This window comes from Pithys albifrons, chromosome 3 (assembly GCF_047495875.1).
Source record: "Pithys albifrons albifrons isolate INPA30051 chromosome 3, PitAlb_v1, whole genome shotgun sequence".
Taxonomy (NCBI): Eukaryota; Metazoa; Chordata; class Aves; order Passeriformes; family Thamnophilidae; genus Pithys; species Pithys albifrons.
Window position 1 is genome coordinate 10,119,650 of NC_092460.1, and position 24,812 is coordinate 10,144,461.

Below are 24,812 nucleotides of genomic sequence, written 5' to 3' on the forward strand. Positions count from 1 at the left end.
GACAGCCCGGCATATCTGACCGGCACAGCCGTGTCCCCCGGCCCTGTCCCCACCCCTGACCGGCACAAACGTGTCCCCCGGCCCTGTCCCCACCCCTGACCGGCACAGCCGTGTAACTGGCCCTGCGCTGTCACCGGAGAGGTTCTGTGTCGGGTCCTGCTGTCCCAGTGCCTGCACAGCCACAGCGGGGGCACCTTAACTCGCTCGGTGCCGCCCGGGAGGTGTTGCCCGCCCAGGGGGCTCCGTGGATCTCCCCCGGGGCCGCGGCGGGACAGTTGCCCTCCCTGCGGGCGCGCCCCCGGCCAAGCACACCCCACAGGGACTCGCTGGCAATCACAGGGCTCACGCCCGGGGGAGCGGCCCGGGGCGAACGGAGCGGGCCCGGCGCCGGCTCGGATCTGAGCCGGACTGAGCTGAGCCGTGCCGAACAGTGCCCGTCGCGAGGTGACCCGAGCCCGGCCGAGCCCGAGGTGGGCGCAGTCGAGGGCTCGGTGCCCGGCGCGCCCGTCTGGGCTGGGCTTGGCTGGTCTCGGCTCAGCCCGGCCGGGCTCGGCTCCGCTCCGCAGTGGCGGGGGGCGCGCGGTCGCGCGCGAGCGGCGGGAGCGCGCGGGGCGCAGAGGCGGCAGCCAAGATGGCGGCGCGGGTGTCGCAGGGCCCGGCAGCCCGCGGGCGCTCTTAGGCCGCGGCCCCCCCGCCCCGCCGACCCCGGGCGGGCTCCCCCGCCGTCCCGGCCCCTCCCGCTCTCCGGCAGCGGCGGCCGGCAGGATGCTGCCCTCGCAGGAAGCCTCCAAGCTGTACCATGACAACTACGTGCGGAACTCGCGCGCCATCGGCGTGCTCTGGGCCATCTTCACCATCTGCTTCGCCATCATCAACGTGGTGGTCTTCATCCAGCCCTACTGGGTGGGCGACAGCGTCAACACGCCCAAGCCTGGGTACTTCGGGCTGTTCCACTACTGCGTGGGCAGCGGGCTGGCGGGCCGGGAGCTGTCGTGCCGCGGCTCCTTCACCGACTTCAGCACCATCCCCTCGGGCGCCTTCCAGGCCGCCGCGTTCTTCGTGCTGCTCTCCATGGTGCTGACGCTGGGCTGCATCACCTGCTTCGCCCTCTTCTTCTTCTGCAACACCGCCACCGTCTACAAGATCTGCGCCTGGATGCAGCTGCTGGCAGGTACTCACGGGCACCGGGAGCACCGGCCCGCCCCGGGCCTGGCGGCGGGGGGACTGTGGGCAGCGCCGCGCGTGGGGCACCCCGGGAGCACCCGGCACTGGCAGTGGGGACCCTGGCCACAGGGAGCACCAAGGTTGCTCAGGGAAGCTGGGCTAGGTCCAAGCACTGTGGGGCTGTGGTTCCAGGATCCAGCCCCACAGCTTCCTGGGACACCCAGGCTGGGTGCAAATGCTGACAGACTACCAGGAATGGGCACCAGTTCGGGACACTGGCACCCAGGGCTCCCTGGTATCCCCTGGCCACAAGGAGCACCAAGACTACCCGAGAAAGCTGGGCTGGGTATCAGTACTGGGTACAAGTGGATGCACCCAGCATCCCAGCCAGGAGCCAGGCCCAGAGCATCCCAGGACTTCAAGGGACACCCAGGCCAGGCACTGGCATTGACAGAGCATCAGGAACAGGTCCTGGCACTAGTGCCTGGAGCTTCTCAGGCAGAGGTTGGCTGCAGGGAACACTGACGTTTCTCAAGGAAGCTGGGCAGGGTACAAGCATTGTAAGGCCATGGGGCATGCCAACCAAGAATTTTCTTTGTGACACTCCAGGGCTTCCTGGGACTCCATGCCACACACTGGCACTGACAGAGCACCAGGAATGGGCACCTGTTCTGGTCACTGGAACCTACAGTTCCCCAGGAAGTTCTGACCCCAGGGAACCACAGGCTTACTGGGATACATCAGGAAAGCTGGATCAGGGATATATCTTGGGGAGCCCCAGAACAGGCACTGGCCCTGGGGCACCTGGGCAGCCTGGGCACCTCAAGACATCCTGGGCCAGGGTCCAGTCTTGAGACACCGCAGTACACCCCAGTCAGGGACCAGTGTTGGACACCCTACAACAGGGTCTGTCCCACAGAATCAGGATGGCCTAGGACACACTGGACCTGGGGCTGGGTCCCTGGGAACCCAGACACTCCAGGACACTCCACATGAGGGACTAGCCTTCCTGCAAACCCAGCCCCAGGAATGTCCCTGAGCAGGCCTATCTCCTAAGGGTACTCACTTTAGGGGAACCCCCAGCCCCTGGAGGAACCCCATCACTGTCAGGAGCCCATGCATGGATCCCCCAGCCCTGTAAAAGTGCCTGTGCACAGACAGACCCTTCAGCTCCCCCTTAAAGACATGCTGTGCCCAGGCCCTCTCGCTCCCACATCATGAAAGAGCTGTGGGGACAAACCTTTCTGAGCTCTCTGCAGTGCTTCCCACAGAGGGACACCATACATTTATCTTGATGTCTCCTCCGATGTGACCACAGGCTCAAACCTAGTCATTGTCCCCAAAAGTGGCCCGGTCTATAGATCCTCCTTAGCTCCCTCCACAAATGAAACCCCACTGTATATGTACCCCAAGACCCTCATAGACTCACTCCTCAAAGTGACACCATACAGTAAACCAAACCTTTTCCCTGAAGGGGACCTGATACCTATATTGATAAGGATCCCAAGTATCCCCTTATGCACAGACATCCAAGTTGTCCTTACAAATGGTCTGTCCTTTTTGGAGAAAGACCCTGAGAACTGATGCAAGCTTCCCCTGGTAGAGGGACCCTTTATGAAGTGTGGACAGACACTGTTATTCTCCACTGCAAACAAAGTGTGAATAGACCCAGAGCTTCCACTGGAAGAACTCAGAGCACCTGTTATTCCTAATGAAAGGACCCAGTTCATCCCCTTTGTGAGAAGGGCCCTGGGCACTGATAGGGAAGGATGCAGCCCCTCTGTGCTAGGACCCAGCAGTAAGCCCAGCTTTCTCTCTTGCAGCTGGTTGGGGCTGGAAAGCCTGACCTCTCCTCACCCAGATCAGAAACACAGACAGACCGGGAGCTGCCTTGGCTTATCAGGAAATTCCCTCATCTTTAATTTTCCCTGTCCTGAAGATTTATCAGTTTAAAGCAAGCTCAGAGCCCAAATCCTACTGATTGTCAGCAGCTTAATCAAGTGGCTTGGAGCACCCAGCTCCTGCTGCTGCATAGGGAGCTGTGTGGTGGAGGGCACTGCACTGGAGGCAGCCCTGAGTTTTCTGCCCATTGCCTTCTGTCCTGACTCTGCTCAGGTTTGGGTGGCCATGGCACCTGAAGTCACCCTGCTGCTGTCACCTCTGGGTACCCCTCCTACCGCCGTGGGGCTTGTCCCTGCTCACACTTTGCACCTTGTGGTTACCTGTGTGTTGCTCACAACTGCACTTGTGAGCCCCAAGTGTGCAGCTTTCTGGGGCCATGGGCTGGCTCTTCTGGCCCAGGTGGGCTCGGAGCTCTCCCAGAGCAGCGCTGCTCCGTGGCCTCTCTGTGCTGGGGAAAGTCCAGTGTGTCATTAACAGAGCCTGGCCCTCCACCCTGCCTTGAGACGAGAACTGCTGTCCTGCAGGACAGGCTGCTGTCCCTGTCAGGGAAGGCCAGGGCACAGAGTCAGTGGTATGGTGTGTCCCAGCAAGAGGGAGTCTCATCTTGGATCATTGGGCAGAGCTGAACTTCTCTGGGCATGCCAGAGGCAGCTCCAGGTGGATGTGCTACCTTGTGCATGGAGAAGGAGCTGCCATGACCGATGGAGAGGACACATGGGCCAGATCCCGTGGATAGGGCAGGGATGTGGCCTGATGCTGGCTCCAGCACAGCATGATGAAAAACTTTGGAGATTCACCTGTCTGGGAGGCTGGAAGATTGTGCCAGAGCCCAGGGCTTGGAGGGGCAGAGAAAGGAAGGACATTCTTCCTGCCTCAGTGAGGTTTTATCTGAAGGGGTACTTGCACGACTACACCAGAAGCAACAGTGAGACCCAAAGTCTCTTGGCCTCACTGGTGAAAACCAGGTGAACAAGGTGACTGGCAGAGAGATGGGCAGAGGTGGCCCCACCATGTCCCTGTGGGATGGCTGGTGCAGAATACAGGGCTGCTGAGTGTGGGCATGGATGGGCTCTGCAGAGGAGAAAAATCAAGTGCAGGAATATGGGGGAGGGGGATGAGGAATTCAGGATCTCTTAAAAAAAAAGTTTAAATCATCAATGTCTAATTAGTAAACGACAATCAAGGCAGGGTTTAATTAGAGCTTGACAGAAAGCTCCAGCTCAAAAGCCCCTGCTCCCCTAGGAGGACACTGGATCTAATTAAGAGGAAAGACTCTGCTTTATCGCAAATAGCAATGTGGCCATCTGCCCTGTTCAAAATCCCAGTAATGCAAAACTAGATTTTGCTAAATCCTTCTGTTACAAAACCAGAGATGGGCCCTTGGCCTGCGCACGTCAGCAACTGTGCGACTGACAGCACCTGATGCCACCCCAGTACTCAAAATGAGTGGAGGAGCTCCTTCAGAAAGTCCCATGGGATGATGCTTCCTTGAAGGGAAGTGGGCTGTGATGGTAATCCCCCTTAGGATCCATCTGCAGGAAACTGGAACATAGGAATACACCACCACTATCACATACTGGGGAGGCTGCCTGGGAGCCTGAGCACGTCCTCTGATTCCCTGATCCTCTGCTGTAGCCTAAGATGCAGTCAGTCACCCTGTGAGTTAGCTCCAAGCTTTGAACAAAGTTGTCTTGGTGCTCAGCACTAATGCCAGAGTGAGAGAGCCCAGTCACCTCTCTGTGATGCAGCATCCACTTGCTTTCCATCAGTGACAGTCACAGGTCCAGGGCTCTGTTTCCAGCAAGTCTTCAGCTTTGTACTTAGAGTTTACTAAGGGTCAAAAAGAGTCAGCCAGCTGAGCATGCCATCCTTCTTACATGGAGGAACTGACTGGCCCCATTGTAAGGTGTTTCCCTATACTTCAGATCCAGCAGTAAGTGTGATGAGACCTTCCAGGGCCATGCCATTGACTGTAGGACTGGAGTTTGTTCTTATCAGTGGCACTTTGGAGCTGACTGTGCCATGTCCAGGCACCTTGCCTAATGGGTGATGTGATAATACATATCCATCTGAGCCCTTTTTTCCTTTGGGAGACTCCTTTCAGACCTACACTCATCTCAGACAGGCACTTCCAAGGGCTGGGAGCAGAGACAAAGCCCTGAGCTTTGTCTTCTACACTCCACCTGTGTTTGTCACCCTCTGAGTGGGGACCCCCTTGCATGGCATCATTCTGACACGTTCATTGTGAGGATGCCTGTTTCCAGCTGCCAGGCTGTGCATGGTGTGGGGATGTGACCTCAGCCCCAGGGGAGAGCAGGGTCCGGCCCCAGCCCTGAAGCCCTTCCTGGTGCTGGCAGGGTTGTGCTGGCTCTGCTGAGCCACATCAGGATGGGCTCGTTTTTCTGCCTGGGACTTACTGGAGAACCAATTCCTCTCAAAGTCTGAGGTTTCAAAAAATTGCTTTCATGGATATGAAAGTCATTAATTGGTTTTCTAAAGGAAAAATTATGAAGCAGATACCATTGTTCCAAACCAGCTCAGAGTGTAACTGGGGCAGCTGCTGGGAATGAGACTGGCCAGGGTGGTTGTGGAGTCTCCCTTTCCGGAGACATTCAAAACCCACCTAGACACGTTCCTGTGTAACCTGCTCTAGGTGATCCTGCCTTGCCAGGAGGATTGGACTGGGTCATCTCCACAGGTCCCTTCCAACCCTAACTATGCCATGATTCAGTGATTCTATGCTGTATTGTCAAGCCCTTTCTCTGTCCAAGGGAGAAATATTGCCACTATATGATATTTCAGGTGAACCACTTCCACCTTCTGACCTTGCAGCAAAAATTACATCACTGCATAAAAACCTAGCATTTGATCAATTCCGGTATTCTGGCCCCCAGAAAAGCTTTCCTGAAGACTCCCCCCTCCTTCCACTGCCTCTCTTGTCTTGCAGCGGGGACAGGAGCAGGCATGCAGCGAATCCCTTGCATCCCTCCAGCGCCGTGTGCTCCCCCGCAGCCGCCCCGGGCTTTGCGTCCCTCCCGTAGCGGCTGTTAATGTGCCTGTGTACTCGCAGGGAGGTGCCGAGCCGAGCGTTTCGGAGCGGCTCGTGTCCTGGAGCTTACATCCCTTAACTGTTGTTCCAGATAAAGTAACTGTCAGTTCTGATTCATACAAACTCATAACTCTATTCTGAATCCTGCTGATTTTTTGGCACGGAGTCAGCCTGTGGAGCAAAATGCTGTAAGGGAGCTCGTGTCTGTGTAAATGGCCGGTGCTAGTCACCCTGAGCACGCTGTCCTTAGCGCTCAGTTATTTTTGAGGGGTTTCAATTTTTACGGGAAGGAAGCGGGGCTTTATTTGTCCCCTTTTCTTTCAGTGCTCAGCTCTCAGGAGGCTTCTAGTGAGAAGCAGCCACTCTAGACCCAAACATCACAACCCAGCCCCTGTTCCCCAGAGGTCTGGGGCTCACTCTCCCCACACCAGGTTTACCAAGCCCCTTTAGGACCCAGTGGTTGCTGGTTTTCCCCCTGTTGCCCCACATTTCCCAGTTTGTATGTCCTGGAGCGGTGTGATGCCGTGTGTGCCCATGCTCAGGGGAAGGCCGCATCTCTCAGCATGTTCTGAGTTTCTTCCATCCATGGCAGGCAAGAGCAATAAAAGCCAGTCTTCACCCACACCTGCAGACTAAACTGGTCAGAAAAAGTGTTTAAAAAGATCAGATTTTAATCCTGCAGGTACAACTGCTCAGGACAGGTGCCAGTACTGGGATAGCCACGGTGCTCAGCAAATATGGGGCTACTCAGATAAATTAGGTAAATGCACCTTGTACCAGTAGATGTTATCCTGCCAGGAGGAGCCTACTCTTGTGTTGCAACCTGAGTCATAACGTTGCCTTCCCTTTGATGAATTTCTTTTGCAAGGGTATCAAAAACCCTTGAGATGTCCATTTCATTTCTAGAGGACCTTGACAAAGGAGCACTGAGGAGTGGGAAGCCATGAACCAGCTGCAAAACCAAACCAAGAAATGCTGGTTTTCCCAGGGCCAGAGCCCCAGCCCTGGCATGATCATCCTTCCTCTGCATACGCCCTGCCCCAGTGACCACCGAAATGCCTGGTCTCAAAACTGTCTTTCCAACTGGGAAAACTCTAGAAGAGGGAGTTGGAGCCCAGGGCCTGGGGAAAGGATGGCAGCTGTGGGGTGTGACAGAGCAGCCAGCCATCCTTGGTGCCACTGTCAGTGAGGACTGGCACCACACCCTCAGAAGAACAGGAATTAAAAGCAAAATGGGTGGCAGTTGGGTTATTTTTCTCTCTTTGATAGCAGTTCTAGTAGGAATCATAACTCGATGCTTTTTGTATGGTTGCAAGGTGTAGAAATAGACTGTTTTAAACAAAAATCAAGGTTTTCCTACAGGTCTGCAAGGGATCTTGGGGTATTTGGAGGCAGGTGCTGGCAGATAGATGGGCAGGCACAGCCCTGACCTTGCACCCCCCAGACCTGTTGCAAAGGACAGTGCCAAGGCCTGTGGAGCACGTGGGATTCCCCGCCTTGTTCTGCTCTGCTCTTCAATGTCACTCCTTGCTGCAGGCACAGGAAGGTGTTTCCAGGACATTGGGCAGGCTGGGGACATGCAGAAAAGGCAATTGTTTGTGACAGAGCAGAGGACTCAGCTTGCTGCTGGGAACATGTAGGACAGACGGGAAGAAGAGAGCACAGAGCTGCTCTTTGCTGCAAGGATAAACCCACCCCCTTGCCAGGAATGGCCACAGAGCACCTGTGCTGGGAGCTCAGTATATCCTAAAATCCTCTTAGCATCTTACTTTCACAGAAACAGTTCCTGGCACAGGTCTGCTGCACCTGCTCCCCTTTATTTCAGGCCCTTGGCTGAATTAATGCCATCCTGCTTCAAGGTGCCCAGGTCAGCAGCAGGCCAGGCTGCTCCTCACCATTTACTGTGCAGTGCATGGTGTTGGTGCTGATTTTAGGCTTCCTTGCCGAGGGATGATTTTGGGCTGGCCCAGTCCCAGCGTGCAGGGAGCTCCCCAGACATGCTGTGCTTGGCTGGGAGTCCCCAGTGATGATGTACTGGAGGTGCCAGCTTGTCTGCTCCTGTGCAGCCATACAGTGCCAGGGTGGCACTGGAGCTGTGCATAGCAATAAATCAGCATGCAGAGCTCACTGCTGCCCATGAAGACACTTCTACAGAGCAGGTTTGTGATGTGGACAGAGGAGCAGAGACCAGGCAGCAGCTGGCAGCTGGCATTATGTGCCAGAGCGTGGACTAGTCACCTCAGCATCCCTGCCCTTTGCTGGGCGCAGCTCATCAGGATGCGAGGAGTGTGCCTACTCCTGGTGTGATGCTCTGCATGCACTTCCCTCCCTCCTGGGATTTTCCTTCCCTACTGAAAGCAGTTCAAAGCACAGACCACTGGCTGCCCTCCTCGGGGGCTATTTCTTGGCAGTCACAGGCTTTGTGTTGTGTTCCCTGATGTCTTCTTGCTCAGCACGGAGCGTGCAGGACGGAGACACGCAAGGAAGGTGACCTCTCTGGGAGTGGTGCTTGCAGGATGTATGGTGGTTGGGTGCAGGAGCTTCTAGTGATGATGATCCTCTCATCAGGCGGCATCCCTGCCTGCAGCTCCTGCCTGGTAGCTCCTGCCCACATGCAGGAAATCTGCAAGGATAAGGAAAGCCCATGGGGAACCCACTGATCCTGTGACTGATGCTGGAAAAAAACAAGACCTGGAAGTCCCCATTTGTGCAGAGGCCAGGTTTGGGGCAGCCACATGCAAATGCAGTCCCAGGGGCTGCCAGGGCAGTGCTGGCTGTCCTAGGGCCAAGGTGTGCTCCCTGCCAGGCATGGGCTGCACTCATGCACTTACTGTGGTGCTCAGTGCCTGGCACTGCCGCTCCATGTCCCCTCTGATGCTTCCCCTCCTCTCCCCCTTGCAGCGCTCTGCCTGGTGCTGGGCTGTATGATCTTTCCTGATGGCTGGGATGCAGAGACCATACGGGATATGTGCGGGGAGAAGACAGGGAAATACTCCCTGGGTGACTGCTCCGTGCGCTGGGCTTACATCCTGGCCATCATTGGCATCCTCAACGCCCTCATCCTTTCCTTCCTGGCCTTTGTCCTTGGCAACCGACAGAACGACCTGCTGCACGAGGAGCTCAAGACAGAGAGCAAAGGTGAGTGCCACACCGCCAAGGGTACCGGGGTCCTCGGGGGATCCTGGGTGGGAACAGCCCGGGGGACTTGGCCCTTCCAGCAGCCTGGCAAGGGTTCCACGGACTTAACTGCCACCTACAAAGCAAGGCAGGCTGGGCAGGGTGGGAGCGGACTGCCAAGCCTCTATCCTACCTGATGCCCATCTCTTCTGTTTCCACAGATTTTGTTGGCACTGCGGTAAGTCTTGAGCCCTGTCTTGTCCCCTGGCCCTGACTGTGTGGTGTGATTGGGTGTGACTGTGCTGGGTGTGTGGTGTGGCTTGGGATGGGGGAACGCTGCCTGTGAGGAGAACGAGGCAATAGGGAAAGGAGTCAGCGGGGACGGGGCTGGGGTGGGGCGGCAGAGATAGGGACAGGCATGTGCTGGTGGCACGATGGTGCAGTAAGACCTGCCCAAGAACCGTCCCCGACTCACTGTGCTCTCCCGGCAGAGGATATAAAGCCGACCGTCCGCAGCAGGACCCTTCTCCCATGGCCGGCAGCCTGGGCGCTCCCTCCCTGTCCTGCCCTTCGTCTGCTGCCAGCGGCCACACAGCGCCCCGCCGCCCGCGCCAGGGATGCGCCGCCCGCCCGCCGCATCCACGGCCACCTCCACGGCCACCTCCATGTCCACGCCGGCACCGCCACCCCATGCACCCCGCCAGCTCCGCACCCCGCGCTGCCCGCGGGCCGCCGCCGGGGGAGGATGCCTCAAATCCGCTTCGTTCAAGAACAGCATCCAACTGCGGTTTTGTTTCAAGGAAAAAACAGTCTCGGAGTTTTTAACAAGATTTCTACATCCCCAGGACTCCTGGCCTACTGCCTCCCACCCGAACGCGCACCCAGTGACGCCCCGTGCCGGCTGCTCCGGGTCCCGGACCCCTCCCCGCTCCCATTTTGTACAGCTCCATGATCCTGTCTCCACGGCCAGGGGACCCGGTGGCCGGAATAGGGCCCAACCCCTACTTTTACATGTAAATTCATATTCTTTAAACAGGGTAAAAGTGACTCGAGTCCCCTCGCCCCCCACCCCGGGAGCCCGGCCCCAGGACGCGGTGTTTCCCGGTGCGTGGCCGGGGCCGCAGCTGCCACTCGCTCCGCCAGAGCGGGGACCGCAGGGGCCTCGCTGCTGCCGGCCGTGGGACACCCGACACGCTCCGCCGCTGAATGTAAGCCCTGGTAAGTGGGAGCAGCTGAACATGCAAAACCCCCTGGGCGGGCGCAGGAGGACCCCCCACCCCTCGCCAGACCCCTCCCCGAGCCGGCCGCCGGCTGTTGCCAAACGCCTTCCCTCTCCCTCCCCATACGGTGCTTTATCTCCACTGGTGACGGCGTGGCCGGGGGTACCCGAGCCCTCCTGTGCCCACCCGGCCTCCTGGCTGCGCCTCGCTGTGAGGGCACGGGGAGCCGGGGCTGCTGGCCGGGGCAGCGCTGACCCTGCGGCCTCCAAGGGCGACCCGGCCCCGCCGGCCACACAGCACCCGAGAGCCGGCACCGACACCCTCGGTGTGTGTGAGCTTCCCCCGGCCCCGGGGGCTTGGGTCACCGCAGCCCTCGCAATGCAATAAAGTCCTCAGCACTGGCCGCGTCTCAGCGCGAGCAGCCGAGGCTCCTTGCAGGGCCCCGGGCAGGGCAGGGCCCCCGAGGGGCCCGCGGGGACCCTGGCAGGGCTGGACCCAGGCACCGGGCAAGGCTGGGCAGCAGGGCCCAGGAGGAGGTAGCACAGTGGGTCTCCCCGGCTGCTGAGGGATGGCATTCAAGTGCTTTGCAGGAACCATTGCCTCACCCGGCACTAGGGGCTGGTGGGGAGCAGGTAAGTGGTGTCCTGAGGCCCTGCAGAGTGGCAGTGAGCTGTGTTGAAACACCATCTGGGAGCCAAAGTCACTTGGGACGGCGTGGGTGCCATGAACCTGGCGGTGCCCACATCCCTCTGGCAGCTGCCCCCCTGGAATGAGGTCAGCAGGAACCCCCTGCGCCTGGCAGTGCCCGGGTCTCGCCAGCTTGTGAGTGCTGTTGCCAGCTGAATTGGAAAAAAACCCAAGAAAATCAGTGGAGAAAGGAATACAGTAGCTGTAATATATCTGTATTTTAGTACAAAGTTTGATACAGTGTTTCACAAAACCTTATTGAAAATATAATTCAAACCAGACCAGCTCGGAGCCGTGTGCTGTGGGGAGGGTTGGGACGGGGTCCTTCCGGCACTGCCGACACAGACAAGGTGCTCTGCCAGGACATCAAATGACCCCATGTAGGTGTCTGAGCCGTGGTGGGGAAGGGAGGGTGGGGAGCCCACTCTGTGCACTGTGAGGCTGAGCCTCCACCTGTACAGGATGGCACACCAGAGGCTCTGACCAAAGTGAGTCACCAGGGAAAGGGTCTGTCCCACTGTGGTAAGGCAGGAGGTGGGGCAGGGATCTCATCCATCCTTAGGGGCCTTTGAACCCATCCCTTCTGCCTGTCTACAGTGCACCAGGAGTGGTCTGTCAGCTCACAGGCTGACACAGGCTAATAGAAGCCTCCTGAAAGTCACCAAATTCCAGTATCTATAGAAAAAAACAACTTACGTGGCTGGTCATTCCAGGAGTGTGCTCTGGTAGAGGAAATGGGATGCATTTCACACTGTGCAAGGGCAGCATGGGGACCTCTTGGACATCTGGAGAGCCCCACACTGGCAGATGGCAGGAGGAGAGGCGGAGGCAGGGTCTCTGTCAGGAGGGAAGTGGGGGGCTGGTGCTGCCCACAGTTGCTTTTGGGGAAGGAGTACAGGAGATGGAGCCAGACTCTTCTGGGGAATGCACAAGGACAGGATAAGCCATACAGACATTGTCCCACAGTGTGTCAGGGGGAATGTTCTCATGGTGAGGGCAGTTGAACATTGGCCACGGCCACTTCAGACCAGCGGCTGCAGGCAACACCTTGTGGACCCCACTCCAGGCTCAGCCCATCTCAGGCTTCCTAAGCAAAAGGCAAACAACATGAGAATCCTGGATACTAGCACACCAGATAACAGATTTTGAAGCAGGTGCAGTGGGGCAGGGGACCACTCCGTCTCCTCCCAAGACAAGGCTGAGCAAGAACAGCAGCACAGCCACAATCTCACAACCCCAGCCAGAAGCTCAGGGAACTTCTTTCCTCAGGAACAGCAACATCCAAAGCGGCCCCGGCTTCACCCAAAATGCTGGCAAGAAGGGAGGTCTGCAGGGCTGCTCCTGTAACGATTTGCTTACCCTGCAGGGACAGAGAAGGGAGACCAATATGCCCCACCCCCTCACCCCACATCCTGGGCACCAGGGCTCAAGGTGGTAAGGAAACAGAAAGAAATCCCAAAATAGCAGTTTCAAGTTAAGTATTTTTATTATCAAAATTATTACATCTCTTGTGAAAGTTCAAATGTTACAGCATGGTGTAAAAACTCCACTAGAGTAAGAAGCTACAGCCCCCACCTTTCCTAGAGCTTTCCAGGGTCCCTCCCTCCTGCCCCCCTGCTGCGCCCGAAGGTGCTGGAGCCTCTGGGCAGGGCCCCCCTGGCCCCCTCCCGCCGCATGGCAGGGCAGAGCCCGCCTGCCCCGTGCTGCTTGGAGCACGAAAGGGGAGGCTGCACCCCCAGGGCTAAGCCGAGTGAAGTTTACACCTATTTTATACAGTATACAGACACCCAACTGTGGGGTGACAAGTTCCATCCCAACACGCTCACAGCCAGACAGTGTGAGAAAGTTACTCTTTGTTTCAATATTTTAAAAGTCTCCCCTAGGCTGAACAAACACCTGATTTCAACTGTGAATTAGAGAAACCTGTAACAGTCCTAAAAAAAGAGGAAGAAGACTCTGCATCTGAAAGGACAGGGGAGACAGACTCACAGCATTATGTTATCCAAGAGAAAGGAGAAGTTCCACTGCAGCACCAGGGATGACACCTGTCATATATTAGCTAACCTACTATGGTTATAACTGAATATAAAATTAGATAAATAAAAACACGCCCGATATTACAGTAAACAAGTGAGAAAGAAGCTGGCAATCATATGGAATTGAACAGACAGCGCACTGTGTCTGGGCTGGCTCTCCTGCCACACTCGGCGGGTGACAGTGGCTGGGAAAGACCTCACACAGCACTGCTCACAGAGCCTCCGGCTTGGCACAGACTGGGGTCCACATCCAACACCCCACCACCGCCTCTCGGCAGCCCTTGTTCCTCTGCCTGCAGCAGCCTGTGCACCGCAGCATCACTTGACTGATCAGGCCCCTGGTCACCCCCTGTCTTCTCACCGGCAGCCAAAGACCCCCTCGGCGTGGTGGCACGTGACAGCACGGCTTCAGCCATGCTCCTGTTCACAGATCCCTTAAGTGACCTTAAACACTCGTTCGTGACAGCCCTGCAAAGAAGCAGCAAGTGACAGCACACCCCAGACCCTCTGCAGTGACAGGCACACCCTCCAACCCCTCCCATGCTAGTTCACATTTGCGGAGACCCTGTTGTCCTGCAAAAAGCTCTGACAGCGGCAGTGATGACCCAGGACCAAAGGCAGCCGTGTGCGCTCGTCTGCTTGTGACTGGAATGATCGTAACGGATTAAAGCCCTCCCCAGAACGCACTGAGAACCTGACCTATAAAGAGATTGGAGTTAACTTCCCCCAACGTTTCCTTTAAACTGCTTTCAAATTCAGAACAGTGTCCGTGCTGCATGAGTGACTGTGGCCATGGGCACGGACCAGAGACAGAGGCTGTGCCACAGTCATTGCACTTGAACCATTTTGCTTTTTTTTTCCGTTTTTTGTTTTTGTTTTTTGCAATGTACCCACACATCAGGGAACTGCTTTGCTACAGTCTCTGCCTCAGAGAAATCTGCATTCTCCTACCAGGCCAGAGGCCAATACTGCTCACAAATCTCACCCGTGCATTTCAGACCTCAGCCTCTGACCCCTGGCACCCCAGCATCAGGTGCAAGCTCCCAACACTGGCCCAGGAGCCACTTCCAGAGGTGACTGGAAGGAGCTATGGGCAGTTTTGTCCTCCTGGAGTCCAGGCAGCCCTAGGAAAGTCCTGTCTGAGTCTTTACTCCAGAACCTTGAAGCTGCTGCAGTCTGTACTGGTGGACACTGCTTCCCCCGCGGTGCGGATAGTGTTGTGCACTGGAAATCACTGCGCCCCGGGAGCCCTGGTAGAGAACAGACTGCCCCGAGTTCGGCAGACTGATAGTCCGCAAGTCTGACTGTAGTGACCGAGCACTTTGGGGAGCAGAGGAGGAGCCTGACACACCTGTGCAGGGCTGAGAGCCCGACTCGGAGGAGAGAGAGTCCACAGCCGTCTGCTGTGCCGGGCTGGCAGCCGCGGGGCAGCTCTTCCTCAGGAGGCTGCTGCTGACGCTGCCAGAGTGCTGCTGGCTGCTGAAATACCCCGAGGTCCCTGCAAACAGGGCAGAGGAGTCTGTGGAGACCGAGTGGGCAGGGCTGGAGTATGAGGTGGAGGAGTGGGATGTTTCTGAGGAACCATGAGAGAGGCTGTGTCCCGTCCTCTGTGCTGCTGCTCGATAGTTGTATCCAGGAGACGGCGTGAGGTGCCCTCTGTAAGGGGAGGAGCTCTGCTGGAGCAGGGTCTGTGATTCTGCCTGGGGACTGTCAGACTGCAGCAGCTGAATGAGGTGTGGGGAAAAAAAAGAAAAAGGCATGTCAGACTGACTTCCCTGTTTCCTACCTCTTTCTCATGCCAAAGGTACTTAGTGCAGCAAGACTGGGAACAACTGGCAGCCAAGCCCAGTTTTGCCTCCTTATCTCTTTAAAGTTTTATTTCAGAATGGGCAGATAATACATGAAAGCATTTACCTGGTAGCTGTATCGAGAAGGACTGTAAACTGCTGGTCCTTTGTGGGCTTCTGGAGTGTCTCCTTCTGCCGTGTCTACAATGTACAGGCAACACATTAAACCTCACCCTCTGGACTGAGGCCACAGCAGCTCCCTCTCAAATGACATCACACACAGCTCAGCTCTTGTGTTCTGCATCCAGCAGTGACTGAGACTAGAGCAGCCTCCCCAGCTATTAGCATTCCAGAAAGTGGAGAAAGAATCCCAGCAGAAGGTAACTGAGAAACCTCAACATGTCCAAACAGCCACATGTGTGAGGAATGGCTGCTCCCCTCATACCAGTGAGCTCTGGTTTAGCACAAAGCCCACCTGTCTTGGACCAGCCTGTCTGCTCAGCCACACCCGGCTACTCAGCACCGACACAGCCTGGGCTCCCACTCACCCTTGGTCACAGGAATCCACACGGGATACAGTTACAGCTCAGGAGACAGAACTGTCCCTTCTTAAAGGGCTGTCAGCAGGATCCTGCAGCAAGTTTTCCTCTAAGACAGATCCAGATGCTTCCAAAGACCAACATCCCACGCAGCCGAGGCTGACAGCACCCCTGCTGCTGTTTTGGTTTACAAGCCAACTGAGCTGGTCCAAACAGAGATACTCTGAGACCTCAAAAATGCCTCTTTTTGAAACAGGGCAAGATGATGAAAATGATTTGAGGTTTGAAGAGCACCAGCAGCACATCACACACTGATCCACCTCAGTTATGAGAGAGACCAAGAGGAATAAAGCTGCTTCTTGACAGAGTGAGCCTTTCCAGAATCTGGGATAGGCAGGAAGTATTTACTGCAGTGACCCAGCCACTGAGCTATGTTATGTTTCAGCTGCTATCCCTGTGATCATGGCTGGCGATCCTGCTTTCTTCAGGAGGGGTGAAGCTTTTGGGACTAGGGGATTTCACATCAGAGTTCTGTTGCAGACTAATGAGACAGAGATGTTTATCTGCAGCATCTCATGGATTCTCAGCAGCCAGGTTTGAAGTGCCTTGGTGAAACAGTGTTGATGACAGATGTGTTTCAGTAATGAAACAGGACATGCTGCCTCAGCCTGCTCTGTACTTCTGCCAGAGAGGTCTGGCTTTGCCCCAGCTGCACTGGCATGAGCACTAGTGCCAGCAGTGCCTGTGGCTCTGCTGCCATTGTCCTCTCTGTGCTACACCACAGTGCTGGCTTAGCTAACAAGGATCTGGACAGAGCTTGTCTGCTCTTGAGGCTCAGAAGCTTCCTTCCTCAGGGCACAGACATGCACAGAAACCAGGCCTTAAAGCTTCCAGCACATGTCCTGTGCCACCTTCCATTTCTGAAAGGAATTGATGCAGCAAGTGGCTGTTGGAATTGCTGTAGATGACATTCCCAGTACTGCAGAAAGGCAAAATTTGGAAGTCTGGGGCATGTTTCGTTAAGCAGTCATGCACTGAAGAGACTAACTGTTCAATGCAGGAGAGCATTGTGATTCACAGAAGTCAAACATGTGAATCAGAACAAATCTGAAGGTTTCCAGAAGAAATTGTTTTTTAAATGGCCAGACACACCAGCAGGGCTGCACAACTCACTGGCAGTGCCTGTTCTCAGAAAACACCTTGACAAGTTAAAGACTATTGAAAGACTAAACTACAAAGAGTAAATAAACTATGACCTTCCTGAATTTGCTTTATGTAAACTTAAAAGCTAAAGCCAACATTTCCCTCTCCCAGTTCCCAATACCTGCACTGGGAGGGACATGAAGAACTGCTTTTCTTGGCAGTACTGGCCTGTGTCAACCAAGAGCATATATGAAGTGACAGCTTTAGCTGGGAGCAGCTGCAGTTCCCAGAAGCGTGGAATGCATGCAAATTCCATTTCATTCCTACATGCCTGATCAGCAAAGCCTCCAAGTATGGGATTTTTCAGTTTCTCTCAATATTATCTGTTACAGCACCAAGTGAACATGTGCATCTTCACCACTGCCCCAGGTGCTACAGGAATGGCAGGGACTCAGCCACTCCTTTGTTTCATGAAGAAGCAGAGCAGCAACTGGGGGAGGGAAGGTGGCTCACAGATCTAAACAAGCTGCTGAAGAAGTTGCCAGAGTAAGCAAAAGAAGAAAAAAGTATTTTGCTGTGCTAGGATGAAGGAGACAAAATGACTTTTGTCAGCTGCAGCATTAGGTTTTCACAACTCAGAGTGGGATGGGGTTTATGTAACAAGAAAGGAGAATGTATCACTGCAGATGACAGTTTAATTCCAGCCTAACTTCTGGGTAAGACTGAAGAGCCAGAGCTGTACAGGTTACAGTGGGCAAAGGCCTGTTCCAAGATCCAAGATTTTGCTTATCCTTCAAAAAAATAAACACCAAGACAGCCACTTTCACCAGTGTGAGAAAGACAGGGAAGAGTGGGGGGCCCCCCCCTGAAATTGTGACATTTTTTATAGGGAAGAAAATTTCCTCTCAATACTCAATGAAAAAAAGCATTGAAAACATGTGCCCAGCTGTACAAAACCAGGAAAACTGAATGAGACACCACTTTTCAGAGACTGGACTCAAATACACCTTACTGCAACTAAAAAAAAAAGTCTGATCTGGAATGAAGTAAATACACACTTGCCCTAAAATGCTCAGAAACAAGATACTACATTTTTCTGAATGTTCAGTGGATGAGAATTAAACAATAGCACTTTCAGAGCACATGAGGTACTAACCCATCTGCCCAAGGACAAAGAAGCTGTCCTTGTCAGAGCCAAGGTGCAGGCAGTCTTGAATCCAGTCCCTGCAGAAACCTGGTGGTCTTCCAGGTCTAACAGAAGACGGATATAGGCTCAAGCAATATGTGAATAACAGTAAAGTATGTTTGCAAAGGCATATTTGATAATGTTAAAGATGAAGGTACAACTAATATCACAGACAAGTTGGCCATTATTTCCCACAGAGCTCATCACTTCCCATCAACCAAATGTCCAAAAATTTCACTGTCCTACCTGCATCCTTCTCAACAGCACTGTCACAGGTAGGTGAGGACTCGTGTCTCTGGGACACCTTTGCACCACTCCTCAGCACCTTCTCAAGCATTCCCCGTCCCTCTCGGAGCCTCTCCACCGACGTTGGGACCATCCTGCAACAAAAGCCCAGGAACAACTGAGGACTGTTATTACACAGCCAGGAGCAACGTGCCCCATGTAGTGTGATAACCCTCCACTCAAGATTAGTGCTAGATATTGTTTGATTATATAAGTGTCTTGTCTGAGGGGGAAATGGCCTTCCTAAAGCCATTTTCAAAACAGAGTCAGAGACAAATGCCAGATTACTGGGTCAACATTCCATCTACCGTGCATAGGACCATCCAAATCTGTACAGAAATACGTATTTTAACATATAAGACAGCAGCACCTTGACTGGGGATTTACAATAAATTACCCTGGATACAGAAGAATGTGTGCCTTAAAAATCTCAAATTTAAATATCTAGATTAGATTAACTGTACTGCATACCATGTAAGCATGCAGCATAACAGCATATTAACTACTTTTTGTACTTATTTTTTAAGGTATATTGAAAACTGTGTCTTATATTAGGGTTTTTTATTATTTTTTTTCTGTTTTTAAATAAATAGCCCAGGCATTGAAGTTCACCCCTCATTGAAGCAGGAGGGAGAAGGGGCCAGAGTTCACAACTCATGGAGGTGAATGGGGTGAGTGGATGAATTCATCCTTCCTTGCTGCTGTTGTTTTGAGACAGTTTTCTGCAAGGCTGGGTTTACTGGGGCAGCACATCTATTTACTTTGTGATGGCTGTAGTTTGGCAAGTGAAGGAGACAGAAACTTCAGTTTTTTAAATGAAAGCTATCAGCAATTACTGCAGAATTCAGCAAAATTCTGGAAAACTCTACAAATTAAGGCATGGAATTTTAGTTCCCACCATTTTCTTTTGTTCCTAATATTAATGTGAATGCCTGGAAACATATCTGACATGTAAGCACTTGGAGTTAAAGATGAAACTGGGTCACAACTTTAGCCCAGTAACATGCAGGTTCTAATATTTTTTAAAACTACAAGGTGATTGTACATTTATCAGCCTTGCCCATTAAAACACAGAAACTCGAGAATTTAAAAGGCAGCAAATCGGCTTAATCCCATTTCCAACGTATCAGCATGGTTTCAACTTTATATCCAGTGTCCCCTAACAATGGGATCTTTATTCCCACACAATACTTACTCCTGAAACCATGTGAGAAACTGAAGCCAGAGCAGCACCTGCTGAGGAGCATAAGATGAAGCTCCCAGCACATAAAACATGCTACTAAAGCGAGGATGCCACACTGACACCTCACCCTGAACTAGTTTTAGTTCATTCAACTGTTTGGGGTTTTTTTCTGCTCTTTTACAGGCAGAAGGAAGCTGCACAGGAGGGGAAGAGCATTGGATATTATCACTTGTATAGAATATTTGATAACAGAATAACGATGATAAACTAATTATTAGCAGACTACCTCAGCTGTGGCCAGTCCCAATATCTGGCAGAAGGTCATCTGGTAGACAGAGAACTGTCAGAGAGGTACAAGACAAATTGTTTCTATTAATCTCTACTTGAAAAGTGATGGAAAAAGGAAGGAAACAGATGTTATTACTCCTGCACACCCAAGTACCCAAGCACTTTCAACATAAACTTCATAGTTCTCACCGCCTTTAGCAATTCTTTGCATCTCTCCCTTTTCATCCCCCAGGCAGTAGCACAGCCATGTAATGTGGAGGATCAGCCATCAGGAAAGGTGTGTGTGCCTTTCTGCCTGTGGTGTGCACAAACAGCACCTGAACAAAGAGCAGCAGAGCCAGGGCCCTGCACAGCTCCAGTCGGGACACCCCAGCCGTCACTGTACTGGTGCTACAAAGCCACACTCTGCATTTCAGTGCTGAAGTACTTCATGCTTTGGACCAGACATTACTATCAAGTTCAAATGTTTTTGAAGACCAGCCTTTCTCCTTATCAAGCCTGCTCATGGTAACATGATAAGAGTGGTTTTTCCATGCCTTTAGAAGCCACCGATTGCAGTCCAGTAACTGTTCTTTGAGCTGTATTTACAGGGCATTAGGAAAACTGGAGCTGTTGCACTGTCCCTGCTTCTCAAATGCAAAGTTGCAGAGGGCTGTGAGCTTTCCTTCAGAATAGGAGCAGACTTAGTATACTCATGGTCAAAAAGCATGGAGGTTCAGCAAGAAAAGACACAAATTAGACCTTCCAACCGAAGACCTCAAAAGGGAAATGATGGAAGAGCAACAACTGCTTAACTTTGTATCATGAAAACAGGTTTCTGATATCTAAACCAAGAGCTAAAGGGCAGGGTGAGAAGGCTGCTGGTTTCCCTCAGGTTTGTTCAGCAATTATGAAAGAGAACAATGCCACGAGACCCAACTGAATCCATCCCACTGCACATATTGTTGTGGAAATGCCCTCTAGAGAATTCAGTCCTTCCCTGCGGAGCAATCTCAAGCTTGCTTGGAAAGATAACACTCACCACCTACTGCTGATGCTGTCCTGGGATTTGCTGAGAGATGATGAACTACAGCCCCTTGAGTCCGGTGGGCTGATGTCCTCTACGTGAGGCAGGGAGGGATGAGAAGGGGAGAATCCACTCTGAGGGGAGGACGGAGTTCGTGCTGCGGATCCCGACAGGCCGTCTGTGTCGGTCCCAGAGGAGCTGCTGCCCTGCCGCGTGGGGGTCCCTGCACACCGCACGGAATCCCCGCCCTCCTTGGCCTCCTGTTTCCGCTTGCGGTATTCCAGTAAGGATACCTGGGAGAGAGAACACAGACACGAGTCAGGGAACACAGTGGACTAGGACAGGAGGAGGAACATGCCCATGCAACGTTTAAAAAATCTATTTCTCTGGGTTTGCAGATAAAACTTGAAGAGGCACAGGGGGATTATCAACTCTTCCTGAATCTGCAGGCACTCCAGAAAAGAGCTAAGTGGTATAAATTCAGACTGTCATGATCAACCCCCTTTTACTTTTTATGGCAAATATTTCAGCTAGTTTGCTTCTCCAACAACCTAGATTTTCCTACTGACTTCAGGACATGCTTGCACATTCAAGCATTAAGCCTCTCTCTATATCCTCCCTCCTCTCAAAATGCTTCACACACTCTGGTTTGTGATATTATATAATTTTTGTCAATATCTGTACATCCCCAAACCCAAGAGCCTTCTTCACAGAACTGGTACCTTCAGTGCCCCATTCACCTGTACTAGTTCAGCCACAGTGATGCCAAAGCATGGTAAAGCCTAACGCAGAATTTACCTTGCACAGAGCAGGTTCCTGCTATGAAGGCATCACAAACTTCCACCACTACCACCTAAACAAACTGTTTTTAGCAAAGGTAGAATGTGTTTTGTGCAAAGCAGTCTCACACTTGTCAAAGACACCAACCAAAGATAAACCGGTCCCACAACACAGGGACAGCAGAACCAAAATATTTCCAACTGAGCATTTATCTTTCAGCATGCCTTCCCTCAGAGTTATTATGAGGCACAGAGCCATAAAGGACTCACAGAAGGCAGCTCTGCTGAAGAATTTATCAACTATGACTCAATGCCCATACAGAAGGCTTTATGATGCTAAAATATTGAACAGGGTATTTCCAAAAGTAACTCAACATATGAAGGTTTTAAGATAAATGTAACTTTAAAAGAAAACCAAAGGGAAAAAAACTCAAATGCCCCCAGAAATGGAACGGAAATAAGATATTCCATCCAGCTGGGCCCTTATACAAATGATCTAAGTTACCACACTTGCCATAAAAAACAGAAATCCAAGCACAGGAAAAAGCACTATTATTTGTACCACAAGTATCCAGTTTTATCACAGCACCACCTTGACTTACCATTTTCACTGAGTTTTAGTCCCATGAAGGTCACTGGCCTGCTACTAGAAACATGTATTTGCTTTCTTTAAACTACCTTTCTGTGTTTTTAGTTTCAAAAAGCTAAAATTTAAGTAATGACCTTCATCTACTTTCTCTGCAATGTTATGGAAATATTCTAGTATGTTCTATTAAACAGACTATGTTTTCTTTTGAAACATTAGACCCTCTTTCCTACTATGGACCCTTTTCATCCTGATAAATAACCCCTCCACCAGCTGTACAGCTGCACTGCGTTATTGCTCTGGGTCTTGTCTCAGTTTAACTACTGTTGATGAATGCTGCCAGCATCCTGCTCTACTTTCTGTGCTCCCAGAAGAGGTATTTTCACTGTGGTCTTTTTCTTCCACCTCTCACATCAAAACCTTACCTAAAGGATAACTCTCTCTCTTTTAACAACTGTTCTGGATGCCTGAATTACTCACCCAGACTCCCTTCGTTCTCCCTCTAAGTCTTGCTCCCTTGATGTTTACAGCTCCCACTTGGGTTCCTGCAGCCTAAGAATTGCTTTTAGAGGAATACTTGCCTTCTTCCTTTGTGGTGGATTCTGGGGAGCAGCTCTGACGCCTTCACAAGCCCTCTCACCGCAGGGAGACATGGATCCATGTGCTGTCTCTTTGAGCAGCCCTGACTCGTGTCTGCTGAAATACCCTTCAGCAGGAGATCTGCAGCATCCTGCTTCCGAATTCACTGGCTTTCTCTCTCCCAAAGGAGGAGACCCCCGTGACAATCCATCTACACGTGGCATAGCGTTCAGTGGGGAGAAGGCATACATTAAATTAAACTCTGTCCGAAAAGCCTGATCAGAGCTTCGTAGCAGCATCTGTGCTTCCCCACTTTTCCCTGGGAAGTTCATCTCTGAAGTAGAGTTTACTGAGGGCTGTGGAGCCACGTCAGAGGATGCAAAGCTGAGCAGCGATGGCCGTTCTTGGCAGGTGTTTGCACTGGAATCCAAGTACCCACCCTTCAAATCCACATCGGATCGGAGGCATACCTGGGAAGTCCGAGAATATAGGCAGGAGTGGGGGGAAGTCAAGAAAAGTGTCAGACAAGGGTGGGGAGAAAAATTTAAGTCAGAAAGTGCTCTGTAGATTGTTAGCTTCCTGCTTCCCAGTTCCTTTCTGATTACCCCGTATGCTCTTTCCTGCACGGTTTTGCTCATTCCACAGGGGAATGACTGAGACTAAACAATGATCTGTTCAGCTGTCCAGTATGGGATGCCCTTTCCCCTTCAGCCGTTTTTCCACAGGAAGAGGATAAGGCTTGGCACTACCCCAAGGCAGCCAGTGAATTAAAACCAGCATCTTCAGTTGCCTCATATGTCCCCAAGTTGATGTTAATCCATAGCAGTAGCTGTATTAATTATGGGGAGAGAACAGAAAACTTCTGCTGTCCTTTTGCTGTTTTACTGGCCAAGTTCTTGACTCTCCCAAGTCAGCCACTACTAACTTCCTAACAATAAAATACCCAGGACATCTAAACCATTTGTTTTTACTTATTGTGAGCTTTGGAAATCTCCAACAATAGCACATTCATTTAATTTTTACTGCATTTCTAGATTTTACAATATCCAACAAAACCACAGTGGCATCATCTTTGTACTGTCACAGTTTCTGGAGCACTATGCACTGATACAACAGTACACCCATTTATCTCCTTGAAGTGCCAAAGCCCCTCCAGGGCAGCAGAATAATCATCTCCTTCACCATGTTAATATGTCAGGATCTCAGACAATAACTGTAACTGACAAGATTTCACCCTCTTTGCAGGGCTACAGTGCAGAGGGAAAAACAGCAGTATCAGACATCAGCTCTCCTTTCCTGCTGTCACTGGGAACATTTCCCCTGCTGTATTACAGCTCCAAATAATCCACAACATTAGAGATGAGCATGTATCTCCTACTCTGAAATAGTTTCTGAGTACGGTGGTTCACCTCATATTTTACAAGAAGTCAGTAGGTAAGCAAAATGCTACTTTCTGGCATCTCCTCAGTATTTTCAATCTGTAAGTGAGCAAGTTTAGATATGTCAAGGCTGAAGAGAGCAGGTCAGGTGCACCACTGTGTGCTCATAAGTCAAAATTAGTGGTGAATGCTTTCCCTTCCCCAGCAGTCATTTTGGCACTGCTGAGTAAACATCACAGAGCACTTCTCTGCTCAGCTGGGTCTGAAACTGATGATGGTATTTCGAGAGTCCCCAGATTTCTTGCCTTCACCTCAATTGCCGAGACATACCAAGTCTTTCCACTGCCTGCTTCCCACCAGGGTCAGCAAGTGAATCACAAATTCCAGTCTTCTATTTGTTTGCTCTCTTGTGACAACCCTGAAAACTCTCCTCAGCCTTGTTGTGACTAATGCTCCACACCCTTATTCCCACTGCAGCCCTCATCCCTCCCCTCCCACCAGGCACACACAGGCACACACACTCCCGGGCTCAGGTGCAGTAACTACCTCAGGTGACATGGACTCTGGCCTATGCGCAGGGGAACTCTCGGGGGAGGATACGTTCTAGAGGAGGGAAAAGCATCTAGTTATTCATCTACTAAAAAGTCAAGAAGCAAAATACAATGTACAAAATACAAGCACAGAGGTTAGCAATAGCTATTCTAAACAAAAACTATCCCAGGAAGTTTCCCCAGCCTAGGCAACAACACGGTTGGTTAAGCAGTTTCATAAAGACTCCTGGAAGCAGAGACAGGACTGGGTTATTGAAACTCATGATGCAACTTAGTACCCAAAACAGCACATGGACATTAAGAAAAGTAGCACTTTGCTCTTTGTATTTCTGATGCTGTCAGATAG

The 24,812-nt window shown here is 52.2% G+C and overlaps 2 protein-coding genes across 3 annotated transcripts in view; one reads left to right on the plus strand and one right to left on the minus strand.

Annotated features, from left to right (window-relative positions):
• The first annotated feature begins 618 nt into the window (after positions 1 to 618).
• LHFPL4 (LHFPL tetraspan subfamily member 4) lies at positions 619 to 9,802 on the plus strand. The gene is made up of 4 exons (XM_071549699.1): positions 619 to 1,171; positions 9,017 to 9,253; positions 9,454 to 9,470; positions 9,724 to 9,802. Exons 1-4 carry the CDS (start codon positions 766 to 768, stop codon positions 9,730 to 9,732), a joined length of 669 nt encoding a protein of 222 aa, XP_071405800.1. The 5' UTR covers positions 619 to 765; the 3' UTR covers positions 9,733 to 9,802.
• A 2,805-nt stretch (positions 9,803 to 12,607) lies between these two features.
• The window catches only part of SETD5 (SET domain containing 5), a 64,974-nt gene continuing 52,769 nt past the window's right edge, over positions 12,608 to 24,812 (minus strand). For both annotated transcript variants that reach the window (XM_071550438.1, XM_071550440.1), the window contains exons 19-24: positions 24,462 to 24,518; positions 22,539 to 23,006; positions 20,608 to 20,885; positions 18,077 to 18,210; positions 15,090 to 15,163; positions 12,608 to 14,899 (exon numbers count right to left, since the gene is read on the minus strand). In XM_071550438.1, the coding sequence (XP_071406539.1) occupies positions 14,300 to 14,899; positions 15,090 to 15,163; positions 18,077 to 18,210; positions 20,608 to 20,885; positions 22,539 to 23,006; positions 24,462 to 24,518 (1,611 nt within the window). In that variant the 3' untranslated portion in view covers positions 12,608 to 14,299. The remainder of the gene's footprint in view (positions 14,900 to 15,089; positions 15,164 to 18,076; positions 18,211 to 20,607; positions 20,886 to 22,538; positions 23,007 to 24,461; positions 24,519 to 24,812) is intronic.

Coding starts and splice junctions, on each gene's coding strand:
- LHFPL4 (XM_071549699.1), top strand. CDS start 766: ATGCTGCCCTCGCAGGAAGCCTCCAAGCTGTACCATGACAACTACGTG. Junction 1,172..9,016: donor CTGGATGCAGCTGCTGGCAG/GTACTCACGGGC, acceptor TCCCCCTTGCAG/CGCTCTGCCTGGTGCTGGGC.